This window comes from Haemaphysalis longicornis, unplaced genomic scaffold (genome assembly GCF_048455015.1).
Source record: "Haemaphysalis longicornis isolate Haplotype H1 unplaced genomic scaffold, Haemaphysalis longicornis Haplotype H1 scaffold_7, whole genome shotgun sequence".
In the NCBI taxonomy this organism is placed as follows: Eukaryota; Metazoa; Arthropoda; class Arachnida; order Ixodida; family Ixodidae; genus Haemaphysalis; species Haemaphysalis longicornis.
The window spans coordinates 93,314,701-93,334,402 of NW_027526422.1; the positions used below are offsets into that span (position 1 = coordinate 93,314,701).

The 19,702-nt window shown below is 47.5% G+C and overlaps 1 protein-coding gene across 5 annotated transcripts in view; it reads left to right on the plus strand.

The window, feature by feature from the left end:
- LOC144146106 (uncharacterized) overlaps positions 1-19,702 on the plus strand; it is a 593,048-nt gene that overhangs the window by 328,973 nt on the left and 244,373 nt on the right. For all 5 annotated transcript variants that reach the window (XM_077678048.1, XM_077678053.1, XM_077678051.1 and 2 more), the window contains one exon: positions 2,895-2,989. In XM_077678048.1, coding sequence (XP_077534174.1) covers positions 2,895-2,989 — 95 coding nt within the window. The remainder of the gene's footprint in view (positions 1-2,894; positions 2,990-19,702) is intronic.

The following is a 19,702-nucleotide window of genomic DNA, read 5'->3' on the forward strand; positions in this document are numbered from 1 at the left end:
AACAAGTTTATTGGAGCGAACTTGTGCTCCCCTAAGAACTGAAAGAATACACAGGTGGAAAAGCATCAGTCAACAAAGGGGCTTGTACAGGCGAGCGTCGTCAAGTCGAATGCCGCGGCGTCGGCTTCTCAGGAATTTATCTTAGCGCGTGAGTGTTTCTGGAACCGTCTCATTACATCCATAACAAAGAAGATTATTCGGCTGTTCACGTAAGTACGGAACGGTCTCCCTATCCAAAGAGTTAGCACATGCCGCATAAAAAGAAAGGATGGAACACGCGCTTCCCTTGGTGCACACAGATAGTTGAGACCGGCGCAGCGGGGCGGTAAAAGCAAAACACAAATAAACAAACCCAATGCATGGTTCGCGGCAATGTGCACCTGAAACGTCTTCTTCCTGCACTGCCTGGGCCTGATCACTTGGAGGCCGCGTTAGGCGTTGGGTATTTCTCCCGCACTCAAGCCGGAACAACGAGCACTGATGCCTGTACAGAAAACGTCTTAAACTGCGTTGGTCCCATTACAGCTCCCTGGAGCGGCACCAGGCACCTGCCATCATTGAAGCCGCTAGGATTTCCTCTGCGCTAGTGTCAAGATGTGCTCGACGAGGACGATTATATTAAACAACAACGCCCCAGGTCAAGGCTGCGCAACAGAAGACGACACCACTTGTGTTCTCCGCGCACGTCATGGGCTTCCCGCTTATCGAAACAAAGGTGCCACTACAAGCGCGTCTTTCCGAATGCCTTCTACTTCGTGATAAACTGCTGCCCTACATGATACTGCTTGACCTACGCCTTCGTTCTACTACCGCCCATGGGAACATTCAAACAATATTTATTGTAGACCAATTAATCAAACAGAATTTAGGTTCCCTGCTCAATCCTTGCCTTTCTGAGGGGTGCAGTGTGTTGTAAATAACGAATAAGATGGGCACAGGAAGAGGGAAATAGCCGATTTTGAAATAGCAAGACGAAGCTGCGCCCACTGCCTCGCTGAGGGTGTGTTGCATGGCTTTCGAGAACGGGGCATCCGGGTCGTTCTTTCTCGCCTGGAACCTCCATATTCATTTGTACTCAATCTGTATTCACATTTACTCGTATTCAAACATTTTTCGACTAATCCGTTCTTGCAATCAACCCCCCTGCATTCACACGCTGCACTACGTGTCCGTACTCGACTAAGCCGGAACGAGAGAGCCAGAGAATCCTTCCAACCCATATAAATAATTTCTCATCGTTTTCTTTTCACCATTTTGTGTAAGTCAATCATGCGAAAGATTTCCTGTTTGCCTATTTTGATGACTACTAAAGGCTGGTTTCAGCGTGATTTTTTGCGTGTGGCAGGCTGCCGCGCCCCTCCCGTCAAACAATATGAACCAATAGGTGCAACGAAAACAGCCACACTTCCCGGGCTTTCAATACGGAAGCCCCATGACGAGCGGTTGCCGAGGGCAGCAACACTGTAGAAGAAGGAATGAAGAGAGCAGCACATTCCCGTCTTAACACCTCATTTTTTACTCCTTTAAGGGCCCGACGAAATTTGTGAGACTCATGCACGCACGTCGTTACTGGATGCGCGACGGGCGTCGCTACGCGACGACGTGATGTTGCGTCGTCGCGTGCCGGAAGATAACCAAAGGAATGCGCTTATATTATGCAAAGAGACAATGTGGCCTCCTCTGGTCTTAAGCTTGTTGGCGCACTAGACGTGTCCGTTTAGGAAGGACAGTGAGCCAATCATCTCCAGTGCTTTGGGGCCTGCAGTTTTGAATTTTTCACGCCACTTTGCAAACATGATCACTGTGCCACTGCCAGAGATTGGCTTCGGGGGCAATAAAAGAAATGTGTTAGGGATGATGGGGCAGACCAGAAGAAGGGAGACGGTTTCACCGTGCCGATGGCGCATGCCTGGGAAAAGCTTCCTCATACGGACTCCCGGCTGTGATCTTGATTCTTACCCTTACGATTATTCGGAACAGTTTTTTCGCGAATTTTTCGCCTCCGCTTCTATGGCGGCACCTCTGTCTAGTAATGGGTTTTAAACATTTAGAAGCTCATTTCTGAGGTCATGAAAGAAACTTGTCAGTTTTGCGCGGTAAAAGGCAGCACAGCGAAGGCACAGCGCTCTTCACTTTACCAGAATCTATACAAGAACCGCAAAGTTGGTTACATCAAAAGCTACAAGCCCTTACGTTGGTAAAAATGAGAGGTATTGACGATTTTCGCTGTCGCAGTACAGAGAAATCTCTATTTTGAGCTTTTGAATCCTACAGTAACTACGTAGTTTTTCATAACTTCTCTCCTTGACGAAACTCTGTATACGGCTAATGGGGATTTTCACAGGGTGCCCTTCGTAGAAATAGCTTTGAGAAGAACTGATTACGACAATGCTGATGACCAGCAGGTTGACGTACTTTTGTTTTTGGCATCCGTAATATTGAAAGGATAGATAAAAGGGTTGTCCAAGTCGCTTCCGATTATTTAGTGAAATCTAAATTTTGTCGAAGTTGTTGCACATCACGGTGTGATAGATGATCAGAATGGGGTAAGCGGCACCTGTAGAGATAGGAAGACGCAGTGTAAGAGGGCTCCGGCATGTTTACGATTGCGTTTGATGTTTTTCGCGCGCACTTTTTTGTAATGAATTCGAACTGTCACATACCCTGTATTACTCATCGGTGTGTCTGATCACAAATCGACGAACCTGAAATCCTTGTTCTGTATTTTTTGCATATCTTACGCCTTGTTATCGCAAAAACATAAGCTTTCCAAATTGTGTTTGCAAATACCGCAATTCAAATGGGCACTGTGCAGCTAATGCGTTACTACTTTTTAGAACCGTGTTTACAAATCAGTGTGGCCTTTCTTGCTTTTAATTTCTCGCTCCTTCCAGATATCTTTCCAAACAGCCGAGCTGTGTGCTATGCGTGCAGGAAATACAGCTGTGATTGTAGGCAGGTACTATGCCTACAACAGCAATCACGACGGGTAAGTTATGATATGCATCTCACGACATCGCTTTGTAAAATAATTGATCTCTGCAGCTTTTATGGCCCCAGTCTCAAATAGAAGACAAGCAAAATTTCGTATTCTGTGCTTTAAAAATCGTCAAATAATATGTCATATTCAGCGTGTACCATAACAAGAATATGCACACAAAGCCATCAGTTACGGAGCCATATTTTACGTCGCTGCCCCTCAACGACTTATTTTATGTGGTAGCTACCCGTACCGTTAATATTGCGTCTTGGCATAGAGACCACACGAATATTTTCATGACAGCAGCAGGAGTAACCTGGCGAGTTTACTTGGCAAGACATTTCTTAAAAACCATTGTGCAGATCAAATTGGGGCGCTCATAGAAAAGTGTACGACTACTATAACGAAACTTCTGTTGCGATGGGAGAAGAAGCTGTGTTGAAGTGATGAGGGCTAGTGGCCGCTAGAGGAAATCACGCCTTGGAACCTGATGTCAGACTTTGAGAAGTTATTTGGCTCCGTGGTACTGCAAACGGCGACGATGAAGTCACGTGGCCATCTCGGACACCCAGAGGGCCCTCGCTGCAGCGCCGCTTGCATAGAAAGGGGTTCACTAGGGAAGCTCCAGTGAAGTATCGCATAGTATCACACGGTAGTATCACACGGCAGAGTGTGTTGCGGGCATACAGTAATTCAATCACCTGAAGTTCTCACATAAAAAAGTTATATTTTAATTATAGTCATCACAAATGCTGAGAGACTATTCGCATGACTTCACCAGTGTTTCACAGTAGGGCGATATAGGAGCAGTTTATACACTCGTTGTAAAACCATTCACAAGGTCGTTCGCCTTCAACCCCGCCTCTGTACGAACATTAGGCGTAGCTGCCCCTTTGTGAATACACCACGCCCGGCTCAAAAATACAGTTGGATGTTTACGATTCACCCAGGAGCCTTGAGCCGGCAGTTAGCCTGGACACAGGGTGGTGCTGGGGTAGTGTGTACTGTCGCAACTCAAGCGGCCCCCATGAAATTAGAAGGATCGCGTCATTAGCGGACAAAAGACGCTAGTTATTCCCGCAAAGCTCCACAACAGCCGCGACGTTTGAAGCGATAATACATCCCAGTGCGTGGCTGTGGCAAAGCTTATTTTCCCCCAACCACACCTGCGCTTCCTCAAGATTCGACGCGTGTTTTCGGAGGCGCAACTCACTGGTGTGTATAGGGTAAAGGCTTCAGTCCCTTGCCCTACACCGTGTAATTGTTCAGCATATGACTGGGAGTAACAGCTGTCCGTGTGAATTTGGGCCCTCTCCTACAAATATACAAAAGCTGCACGGGCGCTCACAAGAGAATGGCGAAATTTCACATTACCTACAATGGCCCAAAAGGAGCGTTCTTGTCCGAGCACTTCAGATAGGCGGAATTTCAGCGATACGTTTGGTCTGTAACGCTAAACCTATATGTTTGTGATTTATAAGCTCCTTCACCGAAAGGTTGAGTTTGGATGTATACAGCTGTGTACCATGCAACTAGTGAGATCCTGCTGACACAGTAGATCCCTGGTCGTTATTAATCAGTGCCTGCTAGTCTTCTCGGCGCATAAGATAGTTAGACAAGGAGTATTTTGCGCGCAAGTGACTCCTACGTACTTTGTTCTAGGGTCTGAATGCCGTTCGAAATTTTTTCGTTTCATCATCATTAACTGCTATTTTAATTAAAATTTTTGTACAACAAGTGATATTTTTAAATTAATATTAAAACGTATAGAATTCGTCAATTGTGGGACCCCCTTTGAGGAGCTTCCATCACCATCGCAGTGCTGAGCCCAGACTTGACTTTTGGAAAACCTTTTCTCTGGTGTTTTTTATTCCATTAAGGAGACTGCATCAGACCAGTCAGAAGCCACAGCTCCAGAGAGCTCTGTGGATAAAATGCCTCAAAGAATATTTATCCGCAGCCACAAGCTCAAGCTATACTTCATTCCCAGCATCTTGCCTACAACACCATAATTTTCTTATTGCAGCTACTGCTGATGTTTCAACAATGATAAACACTACTTTAGCAACTTTTTCAACCATTGCTGTTCCATTTCCAGGCAGCACTTTCTGTACAGTATAACAAAAGGTACTCGATGTACCACATCGATCATTTGCACGTACGTTAATGGTGCTATGCAGCATTTTTATTAAGGAAATTCGGAAATTAGGTTAACGAGGTAGAGTATTGCACTCATCTTCGACACCATTCGCTTCTAGTTCAAATCATGAATTCCTCTTTATAGTTGCATAAACGGGGTTTCCACTACCACAGTATATACAAGACCCAGACGAAATGAGATAGTTTAATTTGTTAGAGAGTGTCCCACTGAAGTACAGCCAGAGAAGTTTAACGTTAGGCACTTAAAACTGGGCAGAAATCGTGGGCCGCTCCAAACTTTTTACCACTGCGGACGTGGCTGTTTGGGACGACGCTGTAGCGACTCTCCCTCTTGTACCACAAGCACGCACCTCATTGAAAGCACCGTGCGCCACGTGCCAGCGCCATCTTTTAGTGGACACAATAAATGGAGTGATTGCAGAAGGGGCGGGGCGGCTGTAATGCACGCTACAAAAGGGCAGCGGAGACGCCGCTCGGGGCAGTTATCTCCAGGGTGACCGCAGCCAGGGGTGCCTTTGGCCAGCTATGTCCAGATGTTACCAGTATCAGCGGATGACGAAGGCAAGCGAACGACCTTTCATTCCTTCTTGCGGTGAGATGACTGCTTGCTGCTGGCGTGCTTTTGGCCAGCCTTTGTATTGCAACGTTCTGTGCAGTAGCGTTAGGCAGGACTGCTGCTTGAACCGCCTAGGTAGCAGGAATTCCTGCAAAGTATAATGCTGTCTAAAAAGTTACACAGATGGCGTCTAGCTCCTGGCACCTACAGCGACCGCTTCAAAAATCAAGGATGCGGTTTTATGTGTAGCATTCTCTGCCGAGTACCTCCATAGACAGGATCGTGTAAGGCCCCGAATTTCTACAAAAATGCAGATGTCAAGATGTTCCACCTGTAATCGTTATAATACTGCAGATGAAGGTAATTTGGTAATTTGCCGGTCGAAATTTTGAAAAACTAAAAGGTAGGGTGAATGAGAAAATAATTACCGGAAATGGCAATCCATGTAACGCCATGCATTTCCAAGATAATCCAGATTTCCGGAATGTTCCTAATGTAATCCTTATAGTAACCTAAATGGAGATAATTGGTAAAGTGAAATTTTGAAAGTGAAATTTTGAAATTTTGAAATTTTTAAGAATGCTACGCAGTAGTATATAATGCTGTGACTTTCGGTAGAATTTTTGTAAATGAAGATGGTCGGCACAGTGTAATAGGCAAGCCGAAAAGCATCAAAGTGGTGAAATATTATTTGAATTACTTGAAAATATTGAATTTGACAATTTGAAAATATGAATATGACAGTTTGAATATTTGTATTTGTTGTGGCCGTGGTGGAGGCGTTCTACACCCCATTCTATTTTTTTGTTGTACAATGGGGCCCACTCGCACCACTATGAGCACTCCGTTGGAAAGGCTATAAAAATGGAGACAAGGGATTGTCTTCGGCTAACAGGATTTTCATAGATTACATCGTTCGACTAACCTACAACACACACGAATGTTACAATTACATACCAGTGCAGTCATGTGATTGTTACAGCTACTTTTTTAACGGAACGTCTCGGTAGACCTGATCATGTGTCTGCACCACCCTTTGACATCAATACCTTGTGTTAATTCTATAAAATTGAACAATATTCTGGTTACGGGGTTGTTACGAACTTATTTACCACAGGTGCACCAACTTTGTCATAGCGTTGCAGCCAACTGCGCAAGGAGATGCAAAAAAAATTAAAAATGCAACTCACTTGCGCATCATGTAAGGACGCATCTTGCAAAACAGCATGTCCCTGTTCTTAGAATAAAGTTGCAACACAGTGCGGCAAAAAAGAAGCGGCACGGACGCCATCCGTTCGCCGGTGATTCGATGTTTCCCGGTTGTGGCCGGCCCTCGCGTGCTTTGCTGTCCACTCGGCCCCTCGTCGTTCTTTTCATAGCTCGTATGGCGTAAATGAGGGTAATTTAATAGCGCACCACTGGATGACATTTGCTCTAATGGCAGATCCTCTGGTTTCTGTTACGCCGTGTTCTACAAGCGCGTCGACTTGGTAACAAGTGATAGTACAACTCATTGAAAGCCATCTGTGTGGGTGCAGCAGTAGCATCTCCAGACGCAACCAAGTGAGGTTTTATGCGGGCATAGAAGAAAATGGGATGCAGACGATTCATAACTAAAAAAATGACTGTCCCTTAGGTATGCCGCTCTGCATTAGAGAGAAAAGGTGTTGAAGTTTTGGGTATTTTCATTTGTGATTCCGTAAGTGCCCCATTTTACCGGAAAGGCGTAACAGCAGGGGAGTTACAGACCAAACTGAACTACTTCTTCATCGATACAGCGCCCCTACGTCTTTTGCAATCGCTTCATGTCTTTAAGAGACACTAGAAAAAGGAATGGCAAACCATGCTTCACTACCAGTTATGCCGGTGTCGCTTCGACTAGACGTCGAAATGCATTGATTAAAATGTTTGTTAACTCCAATGCCAGTGTTTCCATGCAATACGCAAACAAAAAACATCAAGCGCAGGGTTTTGTTTGCGCGAAAAAGCGATTCTTCACCCAACTTCGTTTGCATAGTAGGACAGCTGACTGTCCGCTTGTGCCTTCCCAAACGAGATGGCGCAGCTCTGTTCTGAGGTTCAAAATCGGTGTAATGTGTTGCGTGGCGTTATGCCTAGCAGACATCCGGGATTGGCCAGGCCGCTATCACGCCCCTTTTCAGGACACCAGTCCATTTTATACGCTGCCTGCGTAAGAAGCTCATGCTAAACACCTGTTGTTAACTTGCCCATCTCTCCGAAATGCACGTACATAACACTACCGATGCACAGGGCTCCTTCGAGGAAGACCCATTTTTTAGGCATTCGATGCAGGGGCCCCAGCACAGGTCTCTTCCCGCACGTATGCTCCAAATGGATGCAATTGTGTACCTTTGGCGACATTCTCTGACGTCGTAGGGCAATCTCTCCCAAAAACGTGTATTCAACTAAGGGAATTTCAGCGCCGGTTGGCGCAGAAGTCACGAAAACATGAGATTATTAGCCGTCTATGGGATTATAAACGAACTATTCTAAGATGGGCGGCAGCAATGTGCCACAAGGTCGTCTTTTGTACAACAAAAAAATCATTAACTCTCAGCCTCTCCTTAGTATCACGATCGGACATAAACAGCAAATTTGGAGCTCTGAGGGAAAGGATGCTCAATTTAGCTGCACCATGACTCGTCCCCACAAAATACTGCTTTACCTAAAATATGGGTGAGCTGTCACTTGCATGACATACAAACAAATTCAATTCGAGAAATAGCCATAGTAGCAATGCCTTACATGGGAGCTGCGGATACCTGCTAAACACTGCTTTGAATAGCCATCAGAAACCCATGTGGCTTAACCATATGAACTCTATGATGCTGCGAATACACCTGAAGTTGACGATTAGATCAGAGGTAGACGAGCAGCTCCCCAACTTATTTGTGACAGCATTGCGACGCACTGCGTACACTTCTGAAGACTATCTTACCCGGTGGCTGCAGTTTAGTGTCGAATGTTTGGCATAAGGGTGTGGAGTCATGTTATTTTTGTTTACCGAGTTTACAAACGAGCCTCAGAAAAGAGAGCATTCGCGAGCAAGCGGTGAAAACAGCTGGAGTACAATTAAGCAGGTTTAACTGAAGCCATCATTCGCCGCGATAAATGCACGAATCCTGCATAACTAGGACACGCCCATTGCGGCCGAACACGACAATACAGTACGAAGGTAAGACTGGTAGCACATGGGCAGCAGGGACATAAATTCACCCTTATCCTCGTCATCATCATCATCACCAGCCTATCTACGCCCACTGCAGGGCAAAGGCCTCTCCCATTATTCTCCAATTATCTCGGTCCTGTGTCAACTCTGACCAATTTATCCCCGCAAACTTCTTGATCTCATCTGCCCATCTAACTTTCTGCCGCCCCCTGCAACGCTTGCCTTCTCTAGGGATCCACTCTGTTACCCTTAATCACCAGCGGTTATCTTGCCTTCGTATTGCATGTCCTGCCCACGTCCATTTCTTTTTCTTAATTTCTACTAATATGTCTTTAACACCAGTTTGCTCCATGACCCACTCCGCTCTCTTCTTGTCCCTTAATGTTACACCTATCATTTTCCGCTCCATTGCCCGCTGAGTCGTTATCATTTTAAGTTGAACCCTCTTAGTGAGCCTCCAAGTTTCTGCCCCGTAGGTGAGTACCGGTAAGATGCAGTTGTCATACACTTTCTTCTTCAACGACAACGGTAGGCTGCTATTCATTATCTGCGAATGTCTGCCATATGTACCCCACCCCATTCTGATCCTTCTAATTATCTCTGCCTCATGGTTGGGATCTGGGGTCACAACTTGGCCTAAGTAGATATATTCGCTTACCACTTCCACTGCCTCGCCACCTATCTCAACCTTCTGTACTGTCCCGAGGTTATTGATCATTACTTTAGTTTTCTGCATATTAATTTTCAGGCCCACGGTTCTACTCTGTTCGCTCAGTGCGGAAAGCATGCTTTGCAATTCGTCCCCCGAGTTACTTAGCAAGGCAACGTCATCAGCAAATATAAGGTTACTGAGGTATTCTCTATTAACCCTTACTCCCACCTGCTCCCAATCCAACGTTCTCAATACTTCTTGTAAGCATTCACCCTTATAATTGAGGCCTAAATTAAGAAATGTGGCCCTGAAAAGTGGCCAGCATGCTGGGATTTCGACCGGTTTTGTTACTGAGAGGGGGGTGTTTCCAGAGGCATGTTGCGTTGGGTTAACACCAAACAAAGGAAATTGATCTCATAAAAGACCAATTACGGCTATGGAGAGCCTCATGTACGTTTGCGCTGATCTGTAAACAATGACGCTTTGCCACGCGAACACCTTTTGATGCAGCCGCGCCTTCATTCGGTGTTCCGCAACCTGCGCGCCTGCAAACTCTCTCTGACTGAGCATGTTCTTTTTCGGACGGCCGTGTGACACTAAATTGAGCGTAGACCTCGCAAAGTAGTCCTCGAACTCCTCAAATAGCTAAGACTCAGCTATTGCATAATACCCGAAGCAATCTTCGTTCGTAACGCTGTCTCGAGTGAACGTTGCCAGGCTGTCGGACCGATATGATTTTCTTGGCGGTTGCTGCTTTTTTCACGGTGTTGGAAAGAACCGAAAACTAAAAAAACGATACTTCTTGCCGGAACAAAAGCGAAAAACTAACGCTATATATTACTTCGTTCTGAAGTAAAACATAAAAAGCTAGTTTCGGTTTTCTGTGTGAGTGCAAATTCAGTTATTCGAGGATTCAATTTAATTTACATGCAGAGTGGTGAGAGGTTGCCGTTGATTTGCTATCACGAAACTGTCTTACGTTTCGGTGGCGTATTCTCTCCTTCAGCAAGCTTGTCACCTGCTGCCTTATTCTTTACGTCTTTGTCAGAAGGCGTAGTGCTAGCTTTCGGTATCATTGCCACGTCCGTATGGCTGCGATGCTGACGCCGCGGCTATATATATTGGTTCTTTGTTTTTGTTTGGTTGTTTCTCGCATATTTGTTTGTTCGTTTCCTTATCTCACTAATAAAATACCAACATTAGCATAAAAATATGGTTAAGTACAGCAGCAGCATACGCAATTAACTGCAAAAAAATTGGGCCCATCTCCCCGCGATGGGGACTCGAGTAAATGCGTCGCATAGGGGGTAGATGTATTCGTTAACGTTTAGTGTTTGGGGAGTTGGTGGTAGTGAATGCGTTGTATCAGCAGCTTCTTAACGTAGTATGAATGAGTCAAGGATATAAGGCGCGTTCGTAGCCTCCCATTCTGTGTTGGCTTTGTGGCGCAGTGGGATAGCACCATGTACATTGCGTTCCGCCCGCAGGGTCGAGGGATCGAAACCAGTCGCCCGAGAGTATTTTTTTTATATTGTGTAGGGAGAGGGGTGCGGACTACGACTACGGACGTCAACGCGGGTGACATCGTGAGTTACTGAAATGCTCTGCATTTAAAAAGTCGCCCGCCCGTATCTTCCCACGGGGGGAACTCTAGTAAATGCGTCGCATCGGGGTCGTTGTATTGCGTGAAAGTTGCGTAATTGGGTAGTTTATGGTTACCGTTTGGATGTGGGGAGGGTTTGGAATGCTTAATTATTTTTTTGGTCTTTATTATTCTTATTTAATGTTTCGTGATTTTCGGACAAAGGAAGAACAGGTGAAGGTATTGTCATCATTATTTTTCATCTGGAGCCAAACGAAAGGCAAGCAAAGACGCACTTGACTGAAGTTCGAACGCGCGCTCCGCCGCTTATATATACTGGGCGCGCTGTCGAGATAGAGGAGTATGGGGGAGACACGCGCATGCGCGCACTTCCGTACACAAGCACGCGACCTTTCCACGCCCCCCCCCCCCCCCCCCCCCCCACGCTGTTGTCACGCAGCTGTCACGCCGCTAGCACGCCGCTATCACGTGTACACCTGACGCTGTTGCTGCTGAGCGCGACGGAGCGCACGTGGTAACTACTGCGCATGCGGGCGCAGACGCGTTCCCCCCGCACCGTAGCAGCTGTTGAGAGTGACGCGGCGCACGGGGCAGCTACGGCGCATGCGCGCGCAGACGCGCTTCTGCCGCATCGGCGCAGCTGTTGTTGAGAGCGAGGAGGGTACGGGGGAGAAGCGCGCACCTGCGCCTCGACGTGACGTCATGAGCTGCGGACGCCTATGGACGAAAGAGTTGGCGAGCCTAAGAAATGCTCCGCATTTAAAATACGAGGTTACAGAAACACACTCAACGCAAACAGCTGTAAGTCATTTGGCCGTTCTATGCAAGTGGTGTCAGAGCGCTAGCGAAACAGTTCACTAGGAGCGGAAAAAACCGTGCCGGGCGACTAATTCCTACCTTTAACGGGTTGTAGAAAAATACCATTGGAATGTATATTAGCCACTGTTCTCGCTCTTGCACCTTAGTTCGCAGGTATAGCGGAGTTGGGGGAGTCTGCAGGACCAGATGTTCGTTCTTTCCTACCTCCTTTCATAAAATCTATTTTTGGATAAAACAAATGAGTGGCCCTTCGGTGATATGTGTTTCTGCAGCGCAAGACTTCTTGCATCAGCTCCGCAGTGAAGGCCCTTCCGCTGTCCGTAATTAGAATTTCTGCGACTCCATGTTGCAGTATAACTTCATTGATGAAAAAATTGGTGAACTCTTCTGCAGTGCCCTTGAGAACAGTGGCGGTCTTTGCTTAAGGGTCATGCAGTCTGTGACGTATTCTCGGTGTGGGACGTAGGGAAAGGGACAAGAAAGGTCATTTCGATCTGTTGGAAAGGCCTCGATGGTAAGCTGATGGGCTGCAGACGTCCAGTGAATCTTGTCGTATTTTGACGCTGCTGCTCCGGTCGTAGATGGGTGGCGTCTTATGTAAGGCTGTTCCAGCGGTAGTTAGTCGTAATCTTTCTGAGCGTGCGTGCCATGCCGAGGTGCCCTGATGATGGTTCATCGTGTCACACTAACACGATTTTGTCCCGGAGGCCGGCGGGGATGACGAGGAGGCACTTCATTCTTGTTGTAGAGCCGACCCTTTGCTTCACTTATACGAAATGCTTTTTTTCTAGCATGAACCCGGCAGAATGGGCAAGAGATTCTATTAAAATATACTGGGTTCGGCGACGTTGTGTTCATCAAGGTAGTCGATCATTTCCCTCACGATACCAGAAAACGCAGCGTCTTCATCGGATTCCTAGCGGCGAGTTGACAGGGGCGCAAGATAGGCAGTCGACGTCGTAGTGTTTCTGCCAGATTTGCGAACGATGGTCATGTCGAATTCTGGAGGCGCAAGCTCCATCTTCTGAAATGGTCCGATGTTTCCGGCGAATTGACGAGCCAACACAGTGCATGATGGTCTGACATCACTTTAAATATTTTGCCGTAGAGGTACGGGCGAATTTTTCAATTGCCCATTAGATAGCAATGCTCTCTTCCTCTGACGCTAAGTGGTTTTCTCCTTCTTTTGAAAGACCGCGGCTGGCATAAGCGATTACATTTTCGCAGGCGATTTTCTCCTAAACAAGAACAGCAACCAAGCCTATATTGCTGGCGTTTGCGTGCGCTTCCGTTTCAGCGTGTTCGTCTAAATGAGCGAGCAGAGGCAGGCTTTGCTGGAGTTGTAGCTTAAGGAGTGCTTTCCCTTGGGCGTATTCACAGAAAAAGCGGTTCTCTTTTCCGTGCTGCGCAGTGTTTGGCTCAGCAATCAGGGCAAGGCTTGCGACGATGAGCCTGTACTCAGCGCGCAGTCATAGAATGCTTCAGGTGCACGTTTCGTCTTTCGGCCTCGAGAAGGTTGCTGAAGCTTTCGTTTTCACCAGGTGACGTAGGACATCATCGGCGTTACCACGTGGCTAAAAAACTTTAGTTCTTCGTACGGAAAGCGGCACTTTTCAGGCTTGAGCGTTAACCCCGAGAAACCAATATACTTGACTACGGATTCTACACCAGCATGACGTTCGTCAAAACTCTTGGCGAATATGACAATGTCGTCGAGGTAGACGAGGCGGGTGTGCCACATCAGGACGGCTGACGCAGTGTCCATAACTCGTTGAAATGTTGCTGCTAACGTATACCACAGGAATGCCATCACCTTGAATTCGTACACTCCTCCTGGCGTATTAACGGCGGTCTTCTCACGGTCCATCTCGTCCACCTTAACTAGACAATATCCGGCTTTGAGATATATCTACAAGAAGTACTTTGCAAGGCAAAGAACGAGAACATGTCTTTTTTTATTTCTTAAGCCGTTTGTAATCAAGAAAAAACCATAGGTTCAGCTTTTTCCCACGTGTTATCGAAGAATGGAATATGCTGCCTGAGGCCACAATCAGATGCTCTTCGCTTTCGTCATTTGAAGGTAATCTGAAACGGTTTTTTCTGTGAATAATACTGTGGCTGAATGTCATTCTTTTTTTTTATGTTTTATGTCAGAGTGCTTTTTGTTACTCGCATGATAACGCCCATGCTTGTTTTATTGGTGCCGCCTTCCAGGCGTCGCAAAGCGTTGTCTGAAAGCGTTGAGTCATTGTCCAGCTCTGACCGCGTGTATTCCTTTCCATGAGTGTTCCATTTTTATGTATAATTTGAGCTGTTGCTCGCTACAGCCCCGAGAAATATTGTTTCAACTTGATAACCTGCTTTCGAGTGAAACTTTTTGTCCTTCCACCCTGTAACGGCCCACTTCTGGGCTAACAGAATTAATAAATGAATGAATGAAATGAATGAATAATGTGCCACCTTTTTTCACCACGAGTACAGCTGGGGCTTCCCAGGTGCCCTTGGGTGCTTGTATCATGTCACCTCTCAGCATGTCGTCGAATTCGTCCAGATAGCTTCATGATCGTGTGAAGGCAGACGGTAAGCTCATATACTCATTAGGGGTCACCATCTTCGATTATTATTCGGGGCTTCACAGGAGGCGTCTGACGTAGCCTGAAACTTGACAAAAACAGTCGCTGCAGCGACGTAGCAATGCCTTCAGCTTTTACAGTTTTTATTGCAGCAGCGCGAGGTTATGGGGAAGATGTGAGCAGGCTTGATGGTATCGTCACATTCGCGTTGAAAGTCGACGACAGCGATCACGTCATTGGCGTCATTACATTCTACGCCGAATTGAGTATAACTGGCTTGCTTGATGTGCTGATTGATGGCTTGCTTGATTTTGTGACCAAACTTTGCGCTTTACTTTGCTTCAAGCGCACAATGCCTCTTACGACGGTGACACCACGCTCGAGAAGCTGGCCCTGGTCGCTTTCCCCAATCGCGTCGGTGTCAGTATCAGCATCTCGGCATTATACGTTGATCATCCGGCTTGCACAGGGAGGCATGAAGGGTTGTTCGTCTGCAATTTTTGGAGCATAGCACTTTTTCAGCTTTGGCTTTGGCGGCACGGCATTATCGGTGGAGGACCGCTAGTTATTTGGATTGAAGACCAATAGTAGCACCGTTGTCCATCAGAAAGCCCATTCCGAGGATAACCTCCCGGGATCAGCTGGAGAGTATGACGAACACAGCAGGGTATGTGGTGCCATTTATGGTGAGGCGCGATGAACCCCTTCACTTGGTACTACAGGGTGACATCCTGTGGGTGGGCATTCGGACCATCTCAGCTGGTCGTAACTCCTTTCAGCTTTACCACGAGTCATCCGCTCATCACAGAGTAATCGGTGCCCGTTTCTAGCAGAGCCACCCCGTCAAGGCCGTCTACTGATAACAGTACATCCGACGTTGTCGACTTCGAGTTGTGGGTGCGTCTATGCGTCGTATGTCGGCTTGCGATTGTTTACGGTCGCCGTACGCGTCGTGTGGTCGGCGTCTTGATATCGGTGTGCCGGGCCATGTCGCGTGTCATGTGAGGGTGAGATGGCTTCGTCGGGCTGGGGGCTTGTCGCGAATCATGGTGTCTTCGAGTTGTAGCAGGGTTTTCGTTTTTCCGCGGTACTGCAACTTCGCCTTCAGAACTTGGTGCTTCATTTTCAGCTTTCTCCGCTGGGGTACCTACACTTGCAATGGCTGCGCTACTCCTGTGGCGCCCGGTTGTAGCGTGCTTGGCTTCGGCTGCTGTGGTTTAGGTAGTACGGTTGATCTTTTCTTTGTGCTGTCCTCGGCAACGGACAAGATCCGTCGATTGGGAAACCTGGTTTGGCGAGTCCCTGGCTTCTAAGGGCTCCGTCTGTAGATGTGGACGTTTTTTTCGTAGTGGTAGCAACAGCGTACAACATCTGGTGTTCGCAACACATATGCCTTCCTCGAGATTGGGGCTGCATATTAAGTGGTCGGGCGCCGACGAGGGACGCTAGTACCAAACCTGAGTACGACGAGCTGCCGCGGGGGAACATGATAATAACAGCCGCGTAGGCCGTGCCTTGCGGCCCGCGAAGTACTTATTGCGTCATGAAAGTCCCCAGTGCCCGCTCCTTTCTTCTCGAATCACGTTAGTCGGGAAGGCGTCATGAAGATAGAGCGCGGTTGGAAAGAGTTTCCGAAGCTCTCCTGACCACTGTGCGGATGATCTCAGGCAATGTATTATTGCTAACAGCCCCGGCACCGATGGTTTCCGCGACCAGCGCGTTCACTGAATGGTCGTACTTTCTTGTTCAAATTTCGAGCATCTTCTGCTCGCGGAGCTTTAGACGCCAATTCGGTCACCGTCTTTTTTTTTGGGGGGGGGGGTGGTTACGGACAGGCTGGCAAAACGCTCGCATCGAAAGTGTCAGTTTCTTTTCTTTAGTCATTTCCGAGACTGCACTGCGAAAGTATCTCTTCATCTCATCAAAAAAGAGCAGGATGTCTTTGTTGGTGTCACTGCTTGCGCGTTTCTAGCAAAAGCTCGGTCTGTTACTTTCGCACGACGGTGGTAAAGGCACTAAAGTCATCATCATCATCATCATCATCATCATCATCATAAGCCTATCTACGGCCACTGACGAGCAAAGGCCTCTGCCATTATTCTCCAATTATCCCGGTCTTGTGCTAACTGCGACCAATTTATCCCCGCAAACTTCTTGATCTCATCTGCCCATCTAAGTTTCTGCCGCCCCTGCAACGCTTGCCTTCTCTAGCGATCCGCTCTGTTACCCTTAATGACCAACAGTTATCTTTCCTTCGCAATACATGCCCTGGCCACGTCCATTTCTTCTTCTTAATTTCTACGAATATGTTCTTAACCTGCATTTGTTCCCTTACCCACTCGGTTCTCTTCTTGTCCCTTAATGTTACACCTATCATCTTCCGTTCCATTGCTCGTTGAGTCGTCCTCAATTTAAGCTGAACCCTCTTAGTGAGCCTCCAGCTTTCTGCCCCGTAGGTGAGTACGGGTAAGATGCAGCTGCCTTACACTTCCTTCGTCGTGGACAAACGTAGGCTGCCATTCATTATCTGAGAATGCCTGCCGTATGCACTCCACCGAATTCCTATCCTTCTGATTAGCTCCGCCTGTTGGTTAGGATCCGAGGCCACATTTTGTCCTCAGTAGATAATTCACTCACCACTTGCATTGCCTCTCCACCTGTCTCAAACCGCTGTGGTGTCCCGAGCGTATTGATCATTACTTTCTTTTTTTCTGCATAATAAATTTCAGGCCCACGGTTCTACTCTGTTTGTCCAGTGCGGAAAGCATGCTTTGCAATTCGTCCCCCGAGTTACTTAGTGGCAATGTCATCACTAGATCTTACATTACTGAGGTATTCTCCATTAAACCTTACTCCCAACTGTTCCCAATCCAATGTTCTGAATACTTCTTGTAAACATGCTGTAAATAAAATTGCAGAGATTGTGTCTCATTGTCTGACGCCCCTCCTTATAGGTATTTTACTGCTCTCCTTACGGGGGATTATGGTAGCTCTGGACCCATTTTAGATATCCTCTAGTATTCTGACATAATGCTAATCTACACCCTGGTTCCGTAGTGCTTGAATGACTGCTGAGGTTTCGACCGACTCAAATGCTTTCTCGTAATCTATGAAGGCTATATATAGGGATTTAGTATACTCAGCGCACTTCTCTATCAGCTGATTGATCGTGTGAATATGGTCCATGGTTGAATAGCCTTACGGAACCCTGCTCGTTGTTTAAATTGACTGAAATCTAAGGTTGCAGAAATTACGCTAGCAATTAGCTTGGTAAGCACCTTCTAGACGACTGACAGTAAGCTGATTGGCCTGTAAATTCTCAAGTCCTTCATGTCATTTTTCTTATGAACTTCGGTGCGCTCGCGTTCATTAGGCATTGCGTATACAGGTTTGCCAGTTTATCAAGTACAATTTCTCTGCCATCCTTCAAGAGGTCTGCTGTTATCTGATCCTCACCAGGTGCTTTTCCCCCCTTCATTTCTTTCAAAGCCCTCCTTACTTTAAAAGTATTAGAGTACTCGCTTTTCAACTGTCTTCTCCGTCAGGCACCTTTCTTGGTTTTCGAATAAGTTCGAGCTGCGTCCTCTAAACATAAAATCGTATGAAGGAACCTTTCTTTGCCGTATCAGCTGTTGAACCTTCGTACACGCTCCAGCTACTCCAGCCACTCTTTCTAGTCATCACTAGGGGTTCCTCGGAACACACGGCAGCTCCCTGACTGCTGAAGAACGACGGGCGGAGGGGCTTCGTTGAAAATGGCCCCTTTCCTAGCGTATTTTTTGTCCTTTACTTTCTCAGGTTGTAGTCTTAACTCGGCATAGAGGCCTTGCTATGAGCGGCTGGCATTGGTTTGGCTTGGTTTAGGGTGCATGTATGGAGAACTGACCGCCGGGAGGCGTTGCTTTTAAGATGGCGCAACGCCAAGCTCTGCAATCCATGCACATTGACACTTGTGACCGGAACCACCCGGTCTACTCTATTCAGCCAGTCTCCAGGATTATTCTGATCCATCATGCGTCGCATTTGACCGAACAAATGTTAGAAACCACGCCTCCGAAGGCGTAGTGATGTCTGGGATTCGCCAAGCCTAACCAAGGAGTTTCAAGTCGGTGCAATGGCAACGCTGCCATCTTTGCAGTCACCACGTGCCGGCGATGCACCTTCTGTTTAAGGACGCGCTCTCGCACCGAACAAACCCCTTGTGACACCGATGCTTATTTTGGGTGCACCGGCATGCCCCCGCAAGGAGCAATCTCTCCCAGCCAGAGCCTGCCGGTAACAACGACATTCGTGCCAGCTAAGGAATGTCGTCAAGTGATGGGACACCACCGAAACAGCAGCATCGACTGTGCAGACAATTCAGTTGTGCGCAAATTGGTTCCCCGCCAATCTTCGACGCTTCCAGCGGACTCGCCGTAGTGCACCTATGGACGCTTGTTTGTGACCAGCTGGTGCACGCTCGACGAATTCCCGACTGTTTCCTGGACGAGCACGCTAGCCCTAATCCCAGCGGTTAGGACTCGCCCGATTGTGTTCTATGCAGGGCTCGCCTGGCGACGGGGGCCGCGCCGCGGAGTCCCCTAGTTCCAACTCAAGCGAAGCGGACGAAAACACCATGCTACACGACTCCAGCGAAGGTGACAATGCAGAAGTCTACTCCGGTAACAATTCAGACTGGATCAACGTCGTCACCAAGGCCCAGCGGAGACGACTGCTCAGGACAAACAATGATGTACGCCTGACCGCCGCGTCTTCAACTCCGTCTTCGCCGCTCATACGCAAGGCCACCCCCAGTCCCAGACCCCTCCCCAAGATGACTTTAAATTGGTCTTGCGCCCACAAGGTGGCCTCATGCTCGCGAACGTTGAAATGGCCGAAATTTCCCTGGCTCTGTTGAACAGGATAAACTTCACCTGGCGCCAGGCTAACCTCAAGGTTCGCTTAGATGTCGTGCAAAATATAGTCGCGATCAGCACACCGTCCTCAGATGCAGCCAAGGCTCTAAGCAACGTGAGACAACTCAGGATCGCCGACACTACCCATGCCGTCACCCTGTATGGACTAGCGCCCGATGATTCATCCAAGGGACTGATTCGGGGAGTGCCCCTGCGCTTTTCCGAAGACGAGATCCTTGCCAACCTTGACCAAAGCCAGTGCGAAATATACGCC